This window comes from Mustela nivalis (assembly GCF_964662115.1).
Source record: "Mustela nivalis genome assembly, chromosome: 15".
Lineage (NCBI taxonomy): Eukaryota > Metazoa > Chordata > Mammalia > Carnivora > Mustelidae > Mustela > Mustela nivalis.
Window position 1 is genome coordinate 25,989,604 of NC_139034.1, and position 17,287 is coordinate 26,006,890.

At 41.4% G+C, this 17,287-nt stretch overlaps 1 protein-coding gene and 1 pseudogene across 2 annotated transcripts; both read left to right on the forward strand.

The window, feature by feature from the left end:
• Positions 1-1,240: 1,240 nt before the first annotated feature.
• Positions 1,241-11,282, forward strand: LOC309848622 (vacuolar protein-sorting-associated protein 36-like). Its single transcript, XM_082700517.1, has 8 exons — positions 1,241-1,360; positions 1,469-1,546; positions 2,169-2,303; positions 6,784-6,849; positions 8,327-8,391; positions 8,892-8,976; positions 10,289-10,365; positions 10,451-11,282. The coding sequence occupies exons 1-6, from the start codon at positions 1,352-1,354 to the stop codon at positions 8,962-8,964; spliced, it is 426 nt and encodes a 141-aa protein (XP_082556643.1). The 5' UTR covers positions 1,241-1,351; the 3' UTR covers positions 8,965-8,976; positions 10,289-10,365; positions 10,451-11,282.
• On the forward strand, positions 4,270-5,914 carry LOC309848611 (protein FAM81A pseudogene; annotated as a pseudogene). Its single transcript has one exon. The product of its transcript is annotated as a protein FAM81A pseudogene (transcript).
• Positions 11,283-17,287: the final 6,005 nt, after the last annotated feature.

Sequence of the window (17,287 nt, forward strand, 5' to 3'; positions counted from 1 at the left end):
AGAAGAATGAAACTTAACCATTGTCTTATACCATACACAAAGATAAACTCTAAAAGGATGGAAGACTTCAACATGGGCAGGGATCCATCAAAATCCTAGAGAAGAATACAGGCAGTGTAACCCTCTTCGACATCAGCCATAGCAACTTCTTTCAAGATACATCTCCAAAGTCAAGGGAAACAAAAGCAAAAATGAACTTTTGGGACTTCATCAAGATAAAAGTCTCCTGCACAGCAAAGGAAACCGTCAACAAAACAAAGCAGCCTAGTCTACCTTAATTGTGCTCAAAAACACATTATCCTATAGTTGGACAAAATCATCTGATAGGAAGTCTATTTTGTAGTAAAGTGTTGAATGTCTCATGTAATATATTGAATACTGCACTGAGTAGAAAAAACAAACATGGCTATACAGACACACAATTGTTGTCAGGGTATCAACTGTACTCACTCATGATCACACAGCTGCTGGGAACTGCAGCTGATGAAAATGATTGTACATCAGATCACTAGCCTGGGAAAAGATCAAAATTCACACTTCAAAGTGTGAGGTCTACTGAATGCTTATCACTTTCACACTGGTGTAAAGTTGAGCATTTTTAATTTTTATTTTTTATTTAAATTCAAGTTAGTTAACATAGAGTGTAGTATTGTTTTCAGGAGTAGAATTCAGTGATTCATCAGTTTTATCTATCTATCTATCTATTTATTTATTTATTAAATATTTTATTTATTTATTTGACAGATGGAGATCACAAGTAGGCAGAGAAACAGGCAGAGAAGGAAGAGGAAGCAGGCTCCCTGCTGAGCAGAAAGCCTGATGCAGGGCTCGATCCCAGGACCCTGGGATCATGACCTGAGCTGAAGGCAGAGGCTTTAACCCACTGAGCCACCCAGGCGCCCCCCCATTACTTATATTTAACACGCAGTGCTTATCCCCACAAGTGCCTTCTTTAATTCCCACCACCCATTTAACCCATCCCTACTCCACATCCCCTCCAGCAACCCTGAGTTTGTTCTTTGAACTACATGGTTTATCTCCCCATTTTTTTTTAAAGATTTTATTTATTTATTTGACAGAGCGAGATCACAAGTAGGCAGAGAGAGTGAGAGAGAGAGCAGGAAACAGGCTAAATCGAACTCTTAGAATAAGATGGGTTTATTACTTATGTAAATATTTATATAAATTTTAAAAAAATTGTATAAATTGATATTTGTAGGACATTTTCAAAAATGTTTGTCTAAGGGAAGAAAATAGAGTATTCTGTTGCTTTAAAACATTTTAGTTCTTTAGAGAGATTCCAACAAAAACTCATTTCTCATTTCAGGCCTTTGAAGACCTCAGCAAGCTAATGGTCAAGGTATGTGTAATTTACACCTGTTGGATTCCTACCAGTTATGATAGGAGTTTTGTAAGCAGACACTTTGGGGACATGATTTTTTTCAGTCTTTTACTGTTCTCTTGACAGGCTAAGGAAATGGTGGAGTTATCAAAATCAATTGCTAATAAGATCAAAGACAAGCAAGGTGATATCACAGAAGATGAGGTAACTAGGTTGCCTTTTTAAGGCATTAGAAACCAGATTGGACAAATAATGCTGTGATGTTTTGGTGGGTCAGCAGTTTCTTTCTTAATGTAGTGATTTCTGTTAGGGCTTGTGGATATATGAAAGTATTAAAGAAAAAGTCAGCCCGTAGGATTAAAAGATACCTCAGTACCTTCTCTTGAAGTGTGGAAAAGCGAGATAGTGAAATGTGTAAGGAGTGGTTGTTTTATACATAACCATATGTTTGATATTTGTTTCATTAAATTTGTCTCCAGACTGATCCCAGCCACGTTCCTTTCTAAGTTTTTGGCTCTGTCATTTGGTTGGCATTAAATACAGCACAGTTGTTTCCTAACCCTCTTCTCACTCCAGACCTGTGAGGTCATTGAAGTATGAAATATCAAGACAGGAGAAGGAAGAAGACTAATTAATTAGCTTTATGCAGGGAACTCCTAGAAATCCAGTTTCTTCGAGTTTATACTATAGGAACAAGGTGGAAGAAATGGGTGGATACAGAAATAACTAGTAGAATGGAGTTTACAGTGGAAAGATTTCAAATGTTGGGGTGGAGAGATGAATGTCACGTATTTGTCTTTTTGTGCATTTTCTTCTCTACTTATAGACCATCAGGTTTAAGTCCTATTTGCTGAGCATGGGAATAGCTAACCCAGTTACCAGGGAAACCTACGGCTGGGGCACACAGTACCACATGCAGCTGGCCAAGCAGCTGGCTGGGATGCTGCAGGCACCGCTAGAGGTAAAAACAGAATGCAGGCAGGCTCTCGGTTGTGTTAAGTAACTGCCAAGTCATCGGAAAGCTAAACACCAGCTTTATGTTCCTTTCCCAGTGCTGCTACTATTCAACCCACATGTTATTTTTCCTTTTAGGAATATTAAATCAGTTTAGTGTACTTATTCGTGGATTTGTTGTCAAAATCTACATTGTTTTCAATTTCCATCTCAGGTATCTGTAACTTCTTCAGTCTCTTTGATAGAAAGCTTTTCTTATCTCTGATTTTCAAAAGGAAATATATGATCTCGAGATGTTTAGAGACATTTAGATGTTTGGATGTTAATACAAGTGTGCTGTTAATCATTTCATAATACAGATATATCTTCTGACATTACTCAGGCAATCAAAACTCCATTCATTAAAACGCCTTTTTTTTTTTAAGATTATTTATTTATTTATTTGACAGAGAGAGAGAGAGAGAGAGGAGGAAGCAGGCTCCCTGCTGAGCAGAGAGCCCAATGCGGGACTTGATCCCAAGACCCTGAGATCATGACCTGAGCCGAAGGCAGCGGCTTAACCCACTGAGCCACCCAGGCGCCCTAAAACGCTTATTTTAATAAGTATTTCCATCGTGGGGACGCCTGGGTGGCTCAGTGGGTTAAGCCTCTGCCTTCGGCTCAGGTCATGATCCCAGGGTCCTGGGATCGAGCTCCACATCGGGCTCTCTGCTCGGCAGGAAGCCTGCTTCCTCCCTCTCTCTCTGCCTGCTTCTCTGCCTACTTGTGATCTCTGTCTGTTAAAAAAATAAGGTCTTTAAAAAAAAAAAAGAAGTATTTCCATCGTGACAAAATAGAATAGTATAATGAATCCCTGTGTGCCTGTTATCCAGGCTCGTGTGTAAGCAGCCTTCATTCAACATTACTTTAAAGCAATCCCAGACATCGCATCACTTTGTAAACTTTTCAGTATGTAATTACAATGATAAACATGCTTTAGATGTAATTATAATCCCATTTCACACAGGAAAAGTGAAAAATAATTTTTTAGTATTTTCAGATATCTAGTTAGTATTCACATTTTCTCTTACAGTTAGTTTGTTCAAATCAGGATACCTTGCAATGGGTTGATTTTTCTCTCAATGCCTTTTTTTTTTTAATTCCATGTTTCCCCTTCTCTTATCTCTTTTTTCTATCCCACATAATATATTTATTAAAGAAGCTAGTGGTTTATTTTATAGAGTGTCTCAGATTTTATTGATTTTATTTTGACATACTTCCCTGCCCCTTGTATTCCTTATAGACTGGAATTTAAAGCTAGAAGTTCTTTTTTCTTTTTTTTCTGTTGAATATTTCATAGAGGGTGCTGTGCATTTTCATCAAGGGGTACATAGTGCCTGTTTGTCTTTTTTTTTGTGATGTAGCAGCAGCCCCTAATAGCTAGATAGTCAATAGCTAGTCAATAGCTAGATCTGTTAACTTCATTTGGGGTTACAGTGGTGATATTCCTGTTTAATTCCATAGTTTACTCATTTATTAGTTGTAATAACTTAAACCATTTCAATACACTTTTTGAAACGTGGTGTAGAGGCCCTCTTCTCATTGAAGCAAATGTTAAAACAGTAATAATGATGTTAAAATCCACATACGGAATTGGAAATGCTTCATGTATCTGACTAGGTTTTCCTGTGTGTATATTTAGTTTTTAAAGACTTCTTAGGAAGTTCTATGATTCCTGATTTTACTCTGATTGTGATTTCTGTTAAGAAATGCCAACTGGGGTGCGCGGGGAAAGCCTCCAGCTCGGGCTGCCACGGCAACCGCGTCCAGGCAAGGCGCCCGGAAGCGGCTGGGGCGGCGCGCGGCGGCTCGCGCGCCCCGGGAGCCGCGAACCCGGCCGGGCCGCGCGCCGGGCTAGGCGGCAGGCGCGCGCTGATTGGACGGCGCTCCCCGCGGCGCGGGCCCGCAGCCGGGCGCCCCGCACAGCCCGCGCCAGCGGCCGCCGCACCCAGCCGCGCCGGCGAGGACCTGGGCAGCCGCGGCGCGCCCGCCCCCCGCGCCGATGTAAATTATTAAAAGGAAAATGGCCCAACGGAACACTGCATTTCCTTCTCTCGTCACTGAGGAAAGGTATAATATATGGAAAATATGCATCTACGGCGAGTTAGAACCATGCCCCGACGCAGCCAGTCCCTGACCATGGCACCCTACTCCTCTGTAAGCCTCGTGGAACAACTGGAAGATAGGATCCTCTGTCACGGGAAGACAACCGCGGCCCTTGTGGAGCACGCCTTCCGGATTAAGGACAACATTGTTGGCAGTTTGCCGAAAATGCAGAACAAAGGGGGCGGCGACCGCTTGGCCAGGCTCTTCTTGGAGGAGCACATCAGAAACATAACTGCCATTGTGAAGCAGCTCAATCGGGATATCGAGGTACTGCAGGAGCAGATCCGGGCCCGGGACAACATCAGCTATGGAACGAATTCCGCCTTAAAGACCTTGGAGATGCGTCAGCTCTTGGGTTTGGGAGACCTGCGGGGAAGAGTGGCAAGATGTGACGCCAGCATAGCCAGACTCTCTGCAGAGCACAAAACAACTTACGAGGGGCTCCAGCACTTGAACAAAGAACAGCAAGCTGCCAAACTTATCTTGGAAACAAAAATCAAAGATGCAGAGGGACAGATTTCTCAGCTTTTGAACAGAGTGGACTTGTCGATATCAGAGCAAAGCACCAAACTGAAGATGTCCCACAGAGATAGTAACCACCAGCTTCAACTTCTGGATACAAAATTTAAAGGTACGATTGAGGAACTCAGTAATGAGATTTTATCTGCACGGAATTGGTTGCAACAGGAACAAGAACGGATAGAGAAAGAACTTTTATAGAAAATTGATCAGCTTTCCTTGGTCGTTAAGGAAAACAGTGGAGCCAGCGAAAGGGACATGGAGAAGAAGCTCAGCCAGATGTCAGCCAGACTTGACAAAATAGAAGAAAGTCAGAAGAAGAATATGGAAGTGCAGAGAACAAAACAGGAAGAAGAGAAAGTGCATGGGCGCATCAGCAGCTGGAGTTACAGATGAACGAGGACATGAAGGAAATGAAAGCAGAAGTTGGTGCTGGGTTGACGGCCATCTATGAAAGCATAGGATCCCTCAGGCAAGTTCTTGAAGCCAAGATGAAGTTGGACAAGGACCAGCTACAGAAGCAAATCCAGCAGATGCAGAAGCCAGAGGCCCCCATGTGAGGGGAGCTGGGACAAGGACCTCAGAAGTGTTTTGCTGGTGGGGCAAGAGCCAGGTGCCGCCGTGGCCAGGCGGTCACTGCCTTCAGAAGTGTTCTATTCATGGCGTGCATGTGCCAAGCAATGTGTTTTCATGGGTCTAAATGTTTACCTTAAGTCTCGAAAACACTTCCTTTAAAAGTATTAAGTACAATTTTTGCCACTCGATTTCATTTCTCTAAATTCAATGGAATAGCCTCCCAGCCCCTAAATTTGGAAAGGCTTTTGTCCCTCTTCATTTTATGAATGAAAAGACTTAACGACTTTCCTTCAATGCTTGACGCTCTAGCCAAGACTTTACTATTTTGAAAAATGTCATGGTGATTTTTTTTTAAATTAATAAACTAATGAATTGTCACAGGAATGTGTTAGCTCCTCACCCTAAATTAAGAGAATGTCCTGGTAGATTAGAATTCAACCCTTTAGTCCATATTTGGATTTTATTAATGTTATCTGTGCATTTCTTACATGGTTTCCTTCTTGTAAATCTTCTGTCTTTTGTAGGGAGAAGGGATTTAATTTTTGGAGAACCACCCCCCCACACCACCATTTATGTAATGAAGATAGCATAAAGATTGATAACTGCCATATACATTGCAAATTAAAATGGAAACTTAAGACAATTATCTAGCTAATACAAGGCACAATATCCACATCAACCACCTACTTATACCAGGTTTTAATATTGGAAACTTTTTTCAATTGCCTACAGCCTGTATAGTGATAGCCGTATATTTAGTAATGGAATGGTGGTTAATAGTCTGTTTATTGCACAATTAGTTGTAAATCATAATAGGATGTGAGAATTTTTCAGGCTTTATGATCTCCTCTAAATGTTTCCAAAATTGGCACAAAGTGCTAACTAAGGTTTATATATACTTCTTGTAACTGTATCCTGTGCCTTGGTTTTACCACGTCAATGCACTGTATCCTCTAAAAGTTTTACGGACAAAATAGAAGGCATGATAATACATCAGAATTATGATGTAAAAATGGGATCCTATGTAATTTTTAAATGTTCTAAAAATTCTATCACTGTTAAGACATTAGTTCAGTATTATTAATGAAATAGAAATTCATACTTTTGTATGGACAGAGAATCAAATTGAGATTGCATTTATAACACTGTCAAGAAACTTTCATTTTGAGCAAAAAAAAAAAAAAAAAAAGAAATGCCAACTGGTTCTAATTATAACCTAATACTTGCTAAATTCCATATTTTAACAGGAACAAGGGGGAATAATGTCACTCACGGAGGTGTACTGTTTAGTAAACCGAGCTCGAGAAATGGAAGTAAGAATAGAACATTTAGATGTTCTTTAACTACATATAGACTTTCTTAATATAACACAAATTCCCCAAAGTGAATACAATTTGAGGAAGGGTTGAGAACACCAGAACTATCCCAGTAGCGGTGTGGTGTGCCAGTGTTGTGCTGAGTGACCTGGAGTAGCTCACTGACCCTCACTGAGACTCGGTTTCCCTACCTTTGAAATGGGAATTTGGGTTGACTGATACCTTCTGGCTTTACTATTCCGTGCCCATATTGTGATTAATAAGCCTGTGTATGATGTCTTTTCTCTGGGGTTGTCGACTGTTTTTAGATTCACTGGGTTGGAGACAGGTGGTGTGTGGAGAAGCCGGGGGAAAGCTGCCCTCCTCCACGGGCTCTGAATCAGCAGTGGCTGTTCTTTAACCCTCCTTGTCTCTTCACACCCATGTGTCCTTGGCCCCCCATGTTCTGTCCGTGCACTCTTCGTGCCCTTTAGTCAAACACAGTTTTGTGGTGTCAGTAGTCGCCTCTGTGCGAATAGCTCATAGACCTGTCCCTCCAGCTCTTACTGCAGCGCCGTATATCTAAGCCTCTGCTGTGTCTTCATCTGACTGGTCACCGTGAGTGCTATCAGTGAGTACTGACTATGAACCAGGCGCTCTGCACGCACTGCCCCATTTCTTCTCGTGGTACCCCAGAGAGGTAGCCTCTCTCACTCATGCTCAAGGGCATGATATGAAGATGAGGAAGTTGAGGCTCACAAAGATTCACTTATTTGACCAAGGTTGTGCCTTGGAAACAGTGGTTTGACAGGCATGTGGCCCCAGGCCGGGCTGCCTCTGGAGCCGTTCTGGGTGACTCAAAGCTGTACTTGTCAGCCACCATGCTAGGCTGATTCTTTAAGTTTGTGTGGTCTGGAAGGCTGGCCACTAGCTAGCTACATGTGACAACTGTGACCTTGCAATACAATTAATCCAAATGGAGCTATGCTAGAAGTGTCAATTATATACCACATGTAGGAGGCTTTGTACCAAATAAGAAGTTAAATATCTCATTAATAATTTTTATATTGATTATATATTGATGTTTTAGAATTCTTGGGTTAAATGAAACACATGTGTTAAAATTAATTTCACCTGTTCCTTTTTATTTTATTAATGACTACTAATATTTTATTAATTTTAAAATTACACACATGGCTTGTGCTGTTTTCTGTAAGATAGCGCTGCTTTGCTTCTTTATTAATTCTTTTTGCCTTATAGTGATGAAGCCACCTAAAATCCCTGATAAATGATAATTTTTATGTTTTTATTTAAAAAAAATTTTTTTTAACTAGACTCCATGGGCCAGCCTGGAGCCTGACTCATGACCCTGAGATTAAGTCACAGATAGATGATAATTGTTAAGTTTCCTCTTGTGTTTTAGTGATCATTATAATTATATAACATCACTCTATTAATTTGCAGTGTAAACTGGATTTTTTTTTTTTCCTATTAGTTGCTCTTACCAGAAGATTTAGTGAATGCTTGCAAGATGCTGGAAGCGCTAAAATTACCTCTCAGGTAAAAGAACCTCTGCGGGAAGCTTGCCAACTAGAGCCACTGTTCCATACAGAGTAGACAGGAAGGGCCTGCCGGGCCTGCCGGGCCTGCCGTCTGTGTGGTGAGCCAACATATTGCCCCTCTTGGAATGAAATGAACAGAATTCACTTATCCTGGCTTGCCACCTTATCAGGGCTAGTGGTCCAAGTCTTGTTGACTTGGGGGCAGTGACAGAGGAATGTGGGCTCTTCCTAGGAGGTCAGAATTACCAGCCCCTCTGCTAGACATCTTGTGTTAGTTTCTGGAGATTTAAAAGTATAGATGTTCAGCTGTGCATTATATTTTCCTCTCCCCAGGTTCATTAAAGAGAGCCAGACATATTTTCTTCAGCATGTGGATTATAGTTCATACTTTCATTAAGTGCTTATTCGCGAGCTTTTTAGTTATGCTGTAGCTACACCTCCTTAGTGGGTGAAGATCCTAGATATTCACAGCTTTGTTCTCCCATCTGTGGTTTTTAGGCTCCGAGTTTTTGACAGTGGCGTCATGGTAATTGAGCTTCAGAGCCATAAGGAAGAGGAAATGGTGGCCTGAGCCTTGGAGACAGTATGTGAACCCCGTTTCCTCCTCATCAGTCAGCCCACCAAGACCTGAATGCCTAGCAACTTGAGAAACAGGATTTCCTTTTGAATTTAACTTTACTAAAAAGTAATGTTTGTAGACCCAATTAAAAACACCTACTTTTTTTTTTTTTTACTTTTTTTTACTAGTCAAGTACAGTAGTGAGAAGGGGGAAAGAGTAGAACAAGGAGTTCGATCTGTAACTGTAACTGTTCGATCTGTAACTGCTATCTCAACTGAATAATCAGTTGAGATAACTCACCACCTTCGGACTAGCCAAAAACACCTATTATTAACAGTGAATAAATATTAATCAAAATTACATTGTTCAAGTTTTTGAAACTTAACCAAGGAGAACTGGAATTCGTGAGGTGCTGTCTTTTTGTTTGAAGCTCAGTCTCACGGACAGGTTTTTAACTTTCTTGATCAGAATGTGACCCCTGACAGAATTTTTTCTTTGAGTAACACCTACGTAAGTGGTATTATAAAACATCACAGGTTGTTTTACAGAATAATTGCTTCAAAAAATATGAAAAGCAGGGGTGCCTGGGTGGCTCAGTAGGTTAAGCGATTGCCTTCGGCTCAGGTCATGATCCTGGAGTCCTGGGATCGAGTCCCGCATCGGGCTCCTAGCTCCACAGGGAGTCTGCTTCTCCCTCTGATCTCTCCTTGCTCATGCTCTCTCTCACTGTCTGTATCTTAAATAAATAAATAAAATATTAAGAAAATACATGAAAAGCAGCTGTAGTTTAGATGGATTTTACTGGCCAAACTACTCCTATTACTCATTAGGAGACTTGAAATATTACTGCCTTCATAGCCTCTGTGGTGAGCCTGTTTAATTTGAATAATTCGTATTTATTACACTTACTTTAAACTAGGTGAGGATGAGGAAGTTGAGGCTTAAGACTTGATATTTCTACCATATATTTTAAAGCTTAACCTATATATATGTTTCCTTTACTGGAGCATGAAATATGCACTCATTTAGAATTTGTTACATGTTCCTTTTTAGAATCTCAAAGAGTTCTTCTTCATTTCAGTATAGAGCCTTCATTACATTGTAGATGGCTTCACCATATTTTGGTATTTTCAGCTCTACTGTGTTTCTCTCCGTCCTTCGGCATTTGTAGAATTAAACACTAGTGAAGAGGATTTAGTTTATAGTGAATATTCTTTGGATTTGAGTAAGAAATTTGGTAAATTACTTCCCGAGTATCCTGGTAGACAGTCTCCCTAGGTGAGTACTTAGTTGGACTAAATTAACACATTTTTGTCTCTGCTGTGTTTCTGGTAGGTTTCAGAAAAGGGATCCCAGACATCAGAAGAGTTTGCTAAGCTGGTGGGAATGTCTGTCCTCCTGGCCAAGGAAAGGTAAGTGCAGTCCTAGCTCTTCCTTACCACTGTATTTGTGTTTCTGAATGGACAAATGATTGTGGTGTCCCCCCTTGATTCCTAGGTTGCTTCTTGCAGAGAAGATGGGCCATCTTTGCCGAGATGATTCAGTGGAAGGCTTGCGTTTTTACCCAAATTTATTTATGACACAGAGCTAAGGGTTTTTTGTATTTCAAATCCTTCTTGTTCACGTACTTGTATCGTGTAGACGTTGTAGGACATTGAGCTCAGAGTAAACCCTGATAAACTGAGAATTTCTGGAACTTAATACTATACTATACTATACTATAAAACCCTTTTAATTTCTCCCTAAATATTATGGTCCAGGAAGTTTACTTGGGATAAATATAGGAAAATACAGAAAACTGAAGGCTGCTATGAATTTGAAATCATGCTACCCTGAGAGTTTAACCTGAAATCTGGTGGATTTTAACTTGACCCTCCAATCTTTTTTTTTTTTTTTTTTTTTTAAAGAAGGGGGTTTAGTTAATGGGGGAAGAAAGAAGTTGCATGTTTGGACAGGTTAGATCATTTTTCTGGTGTGACTAAAATTCACTGAGTTATAAAGGAAGTTTGTCTCTGCATCTAATGTGCCCATTTGGGGAGGTGGCGTTCATGACGCAAGTCATAGCTAGAGTGTAGCTTAAGAACTGACAGCACAGGGACAGAGCATCAGACTGTGGGACACAGTATGGGGCTCCTTCCCTAAGGCCTTTTCTTTAGAAACACTCTTAAACATGTCTTCAACATACACCTTAAAAAAGGAGAAAATTTTATTCAATTTATGTATATATAATCTAACTTGTTCTTTTTTTCACGTGATGATTTCATGGCTGGCATTTAAAGAATGTAACTATCTCATTTTGTTTAAAAAAAAATGCTGTGGATTTTGAAACTGAATTAACAAGCTGTATAGACACACCCAGGGATATGATTACAAATTTGGAAAGTAGAGGGCCGAGGAATTCCCTAGGATTGTGTGGGTGGAGGGGCCAGGAGAACCTTTAAGTAACTTAACAGGAACCTTGGTGCTCTTTGACCAAGGACAGGAACCAAGAAGGCGAACAAGTAATCGGTTTCCTTTTACTTCCTTTAATGAGTTTCAACAAGACACTTTAAAAAATCTTTCATCTTCCAGCAATACTTTTTTTTTCTTTACCCCATACGTTAGAAGTTCTGTAGAGAAACTATCTCACTGAGAACTATTACTGCGATAACAAAAACTGGCTCATATTGAATGTCGATTGCTTGAGTTCTAAAGTGGACTGCCTGACTTCCTACGTCATTGCTCTCCAGCGTATGGGGTGTTGGCATTACATCAAACTCAGGGACCCCACAGGGACAGAAGGAGCCTCCCCTTCTCAAACTGTGTTGAAAATGGAAAGTAGGGATGGTTTTCGGCCAAGCCTCCAGAAGGGATAGTGTCTGTATTGAGCTAACAGTTGTGACCAGCAGGAGGGGATACCCCAGCTCACAAGCTGGGATCCCATAGAGGTCACTGGGTGAGGTGGAGGCCACTGCCAGAGGCCACGACAGATGCCCTTTGGGGAAGGAAGTTGCAGGGATCCTCGGCTGCAGATCCAGGGAATCCCTACCACTGCAGCCAGATCCGGTCCCCTGATCCCTGCCTGCAAAAGTGACTGTCGCTGCTTCTCATCCTCCAGTGTCACGGGAACGTCTTGGCCCAGGCCTCCTGCCTGTCTTCATTTTCCAGACCTGTTGTTAATTATGCAATATGATGACAGATCCCCTCATTTCCTCATTGCTTAGCCTCAGGTTTGTTTGGAGGGGTATTCAGTGTCTGGCTGCCCGTGTCGTGCAGGCCGTTGTGTAGACTCGTGTGTATATCACTGCTGTTTCTGGGTTGTACTCACAGTGCTCTGGCACATGCATACACGCACATTCATATATGCACACACACACACACACACACACTTACACGTACGATATCTCATCTGGCTAAGGCTTTTAAAAAATTACAAAGGTAAATAATAATCTATCTCAGTAGTTGGAGTGAGTTGCAACTAAGATTGTTTGAGCTATTGGATCTAGTTCTTAATGATTTGGATTCATTACAGCAGACTCCCATGGTTCAGTGTATTTATTTATATTAGTGTGACAACACATTAAAAAAATGGAGCAATCTAAATTGTATAAAGACGAAGAGAAGTGACATGAATATATTTTGTAAATGTCATATTAATTTAAAAAGTATGATTTTACTGTTTTATTTTTAAAGTGGGCATTCTTCACTATTTCCAGACCTCTGTATGTATACTTTTTATACCCCCCCACCTTTTTTTTTTTTTTTTTTTTGCCAAATAAAGTGTTGCAGAGGTTATGTTTAAATACAACCAATCAGGCCCTAAATGAAAAAAAAAATTCATCTTGGTGATTATCACTAGTATAATTATTATTTTTGCTTTATTATCTTTGCTCTTAGGAGCATATTTTTGTTTGTAGCTTTACAGTAATGGTTTTTTTCCTAGTCACTGTCAAAAATATTTTTACATTGTACAAGTAAAGATTGTTTTCAGGGTTAAATGATTAGAATTAATGTATATAGAGTAAAATTACTGGAAAACTTTTAAGTGATTTTTTTCTTAATGTGTTCTTTTTAAAATACTCTTTGAAAAATATATGAAAGTGACAAACCTTTAATGAGAATAAGCCAGTATGTTAAGATTTATTTCTTTATTTATGACCTCAAGATCTTACTGTTTTAGATTTTTAAAAAGAAAACAATGGGAAATGGCTCATGAACTGTTTTGGGGTTTTTTGTTTTGTTTTGTTTTAATTCTTGATGTGATGTCCATTGTTGACTGACCTTGTGTATTCACATGAATGTACTGTCTCTTGTTCCCTTTAACTAGACTAGCCTGAGCAGACATGGATTTGTCATGTCTTTATTCTCATGCTCTGCCCAGTAATCTCAGTGTTTTCCTTTTGGTATGGTAGAGTCATGACTCACAAGCTGTTTAGATTTTTAGACTGTGTGTCAGAAGTAAATCAAGCATGCTGAAAATGATCCCTGAAAATTTCTTAAATTGCCAATGAAGTTCTCTGTATAGTCTTAAAATTAGAATCCCTGTGATACATAGATATGAATATATTATGAACATAGTAAATATATTATATGCAATATACAATAAAAACGACATAGCATCAGTATACTTTTATAACACCAGTAACTGAACTATTTAAATGTGTGCCCTTTTTTGTTTTTGTTTTTGTTTTTTGGCCACTAGGTATGCTTGAATTTATATAAATTTATGGTAACCCCACCCCTCATGATAGATCTCTTGTGAACTCCACAAGGGGAGAGAGTTTTATCTGGTTTGTTCATGGATATATTCTCAGAGCCCTAGAATAGGGCCTGGCACACAGTAAGCATTCAATAAATATTAACTGAATGAGTGAACTCTGATGTATATACCTCTTTATAACCTGGCTCCATTTATCCTACCTTACTTCCCATTCAATTAAATGAAAAGAAAAAAATTTTTAAAGTACATATTGGCTATGTGAGGAACTGTTTGGCCACTGGTGTGGGGGGTGGGGTTTAAATAGGATACAACCCTGCCTTTAGGAGGGTGGCCTAGTTGGGTACATAGACACGTGAGCAGTGTTCTCTGAAGATGGAAGGATGTGCTTGTCACAGAAGCAGCATGGGCACTGTGCTGGGGAAGGCAGGAGGAGGGTCCTGCAGTTCCGATGGAGAGATCTGGAAAGGCCATGTGGGAGAGGAAGGGCCTCATAAACTAGGCTCAGGAGGACCAACAGATTGTCAGTAGGTGGAAGGCGCTGGGTAGGGGAACAACATGAGGCGTGCCCCTTCCTATCCCTGGGGCCTATTTCCTTACACTGCGCAGACTTGGCCTTTCTTTACTTTTCCCCATTGACTTATCACCTTCAGCCCAATAACCAGAATCAGACTTTGCTCATTTCCACCTGCTTTAGAAAAATCTGTTTCCAGTATGTAACTCTACTATTTCTAAACTCTGTAATAGTTATGTTATCTGTCTCATTTATGGAACTATATTTTATCTTAATGCCATAAGAAAAGAGAGGAATTGGGCTTCTTTAAAGTACAAGGATTGTCACATAACTGAATCTTTTAAATTTCTTCTGGCCTAGGTCAGTGATTGTACATGGTAGATTCCTAGTTGACTATTAATACTTTAGTGATTTTTGGATTATAATGTGTCGTGAACTGACTCACAAACCTAAATCTGTCCTTTACCATCCACCCAAAGAGACTTTTCATCCAGACCTGTCAGGGCTCAGCCTGTCTGAGATACTCTGTCTTATTCAAATTCCATGACATGGGGCATATCCACGATGTGGGAAGCACTCCAGAAAAGTCAGGTTGAAACACATGTAAGATCTTGTTATTACAGCGTGAAAAGTGGGTCATCTGTGTTGTTCCTAGAGTCCCAATAATCATGAGTGAGTTGAAGCTTTTCTCTCAGAGCAATATCTAAGGAAGTAAAGGATCTCTCCATGGATATAAAGGATACCAGCAAGATAATAAATATGTTTACAGTTTGCGCAAGATTACTAGACCAGTCGCTGACCCAGAAAGAATTAAAGCTACCTTGACAGAAGCTTGTTTGGTTAATCCCAAGACCATGGAAGCTTTTCCCCCCTTCATGTCTACACCGCCTTCTTTTGGAAAAGATTATGCCTTAAGTGTGCAATAAAGACAGAAACACAGTTTGGCAAGAATTCTAATTAAGGGAAAAAATGACCAAGTATTGAAATTACAGCTGTTATTTAAAAAATGTCCCAGCACATTGATCCAACCCCTTCTACCTACCTAGGTCCTCCCAAGTCCCAAAGGTGGATTTCCAGGGAGAGCATGTCTGAAAGGTTAATGCAGAGCAAGTTGTTTTCTATGTTTCATTTAATCATCATAAAACTTCCATACGACTGTTCTATGCCTTTTATAGTGGAGGAAAGAAGCGATTGAGTATTTGCCAAGGTTACTGAAGTAGGGCAAGAATTAATCTTAGCTTCCTCTAACTCCAAAGCCCCATTCTTTTTTTTTTCTTCACTTTTTAATTAATATGTGATGTATTGTTTCAGGGGTACAGTCCTATGAATCATCAGTCTTAACACAATTCACAACACTCACCATGGCACATACCCTCCCTAATGTCCATCACCCAGCCACCCTATCCTTTCCCTCCACCGCCCAGCAACCCTGTTTGTTTCCTGAGATTAAGAGTTTCTTTTTTTTTTTAAGATTTTATTTATTATTTATTTGACAGAGAGAGATCACAAGTAGGCAGAGAGGCAGGCAGAGAGAGAGGAGGAAGCAGGCTCCCTGCTGAGCAGAGAGCCCAACGCAGGACTCCATCCCTGGACCCTGAGATCATGACCTGAGCTGAAGGCAGCAGCTTAACCCACTGAGCCACCCAGGCCCCCGAGATTAAGAGTTTCTTATGGTTTGTCTCCCTCCCTGGTGCCCTTTCCTCCCTACTCCCCCCCACTCACCCCCCACACTGCCTCTCAGATTCCTCATATCAGAGAGATCATATAATTGTCTTTCTCTGATTGACCTATTTCACCAAAGCCCCATTCTTTACATTGAGCTCTTGCTTTCAAAAATGCCAAGGACTGTAGCATATATTTGAAAAGATATCTCAACTTGGACTGATGAATGGACGTTGGAGTAGATACTTCCTGTCAGTAAAGCCTTGGATGGATTTAATTAGTACTGCTAGCATTAATTATTGGACAGAATAAGTGTTTAGCAAATTCATTATCTCAGCCAACCTCTGATAACTGATAGTTGTGTAATTGCATTACCTTTTAAAAGATTAAGTGATAGATTCAAAAACCTGCAAATGCTTTACTTTTAAGTTTTAAAAATGGAGGTAATATTTACAGTGAAGTGTACATATCTTAAGTTGGAGGCATTTTAACAAATGTATACTAAATCCATGTAACTCAACACCCCAGCCAATAGAACATATCTGCTGCCATCCCCCTGGGGCCTCTTTCCAGTCACCTGCTCCCTGGAGGCCACTCCTGCTCTGATTTCTGTTACTGCACACTAGTGGTGTCCGTTAAATGGGCTGTTTTGTATAGAAGAAAAGCAAATGGTAAACTGTATTCACGGGACAGTGGACCGAAAAGCACGGCTGTGAAGCTGGAACTCTTATCCTCCAGTATTCCTGTAAAAAGACAACTGCAATACTTGAGAATTAAGGTGTCATTTTTTAAATTTAGCCAGCTCTGGCTGCGGGGAAAGAAAAACCTAAACGAAGATGCGCTTTGCCTGAACTGTTCTCTTTTGAGACTCTTCAAGGCCATTTGGGCAACCCAGTTTACAGCCCACCAGCGAGGCCACTCGGATGGCTCACTTTTGTGGTTCCCCAGAAGAAAGGACCCCAGGGGGAGAAGTGATTGGATCAGAACGCGGGGAGACTGCGGCTCGCCCTGGGCCCAGGCCCGGGCCGTGGGTGCACGTCGGGGCTGTACCTGGCCCCCCGAGGGCCCCCTCTCCCCACCCCATCCCCCCAACCCGCAACTCCCCACTCCGCGGCCCCGGCCGCGCGCAGGAGGTAAGATGCACTGCCCAGGGCGGGCGGGGCTGATTTCGCCAGCCGGCCGGGCCCCCGCCCTCCGGGGCCGTCCTCCCCGCGCCGTCGGGGGCGGGCCCGGTTGGGGCCGCCGCCGAGCGGAGCGCCGCCGGCCTGGGCGAGTAGTCCCGGGACGCGGGATGCTCCGCACGCTACCTCCCGGCCCCTGAGGCCTCCCGCCTGCCCGCCTTGTCACCTCGCCGCCTCGCTCACCCCGGCTCAGGCCCCGGCGCCTGCCAGACCCGAGAGGTAGGAAAGAGCCTGCCGCCCCACCCCCGACCCCTAGGGCACTGCTGTGCGGCGCGGATCCC

Excerpts from the sequence above, each read along its gene's own strand:
- LOC309848622 (XM_082700517.1), top strand. Across the intron at positions 1,547-2,168 it reads GTGATATCACAGAAGATGAG|ACCATCAGGTTTAAGTCCTA; the intron begins GTAACTAGGTTG and ends CTCTACTTATAG. Across the intron at positions 8,392-8,891 it reads GCGCTAAAATTACCTCTCAG|GCTCCGAGTTTTTGACAGTG; the intron begins GTAAAAGAACCT and ends TGTGGTTTTTAG.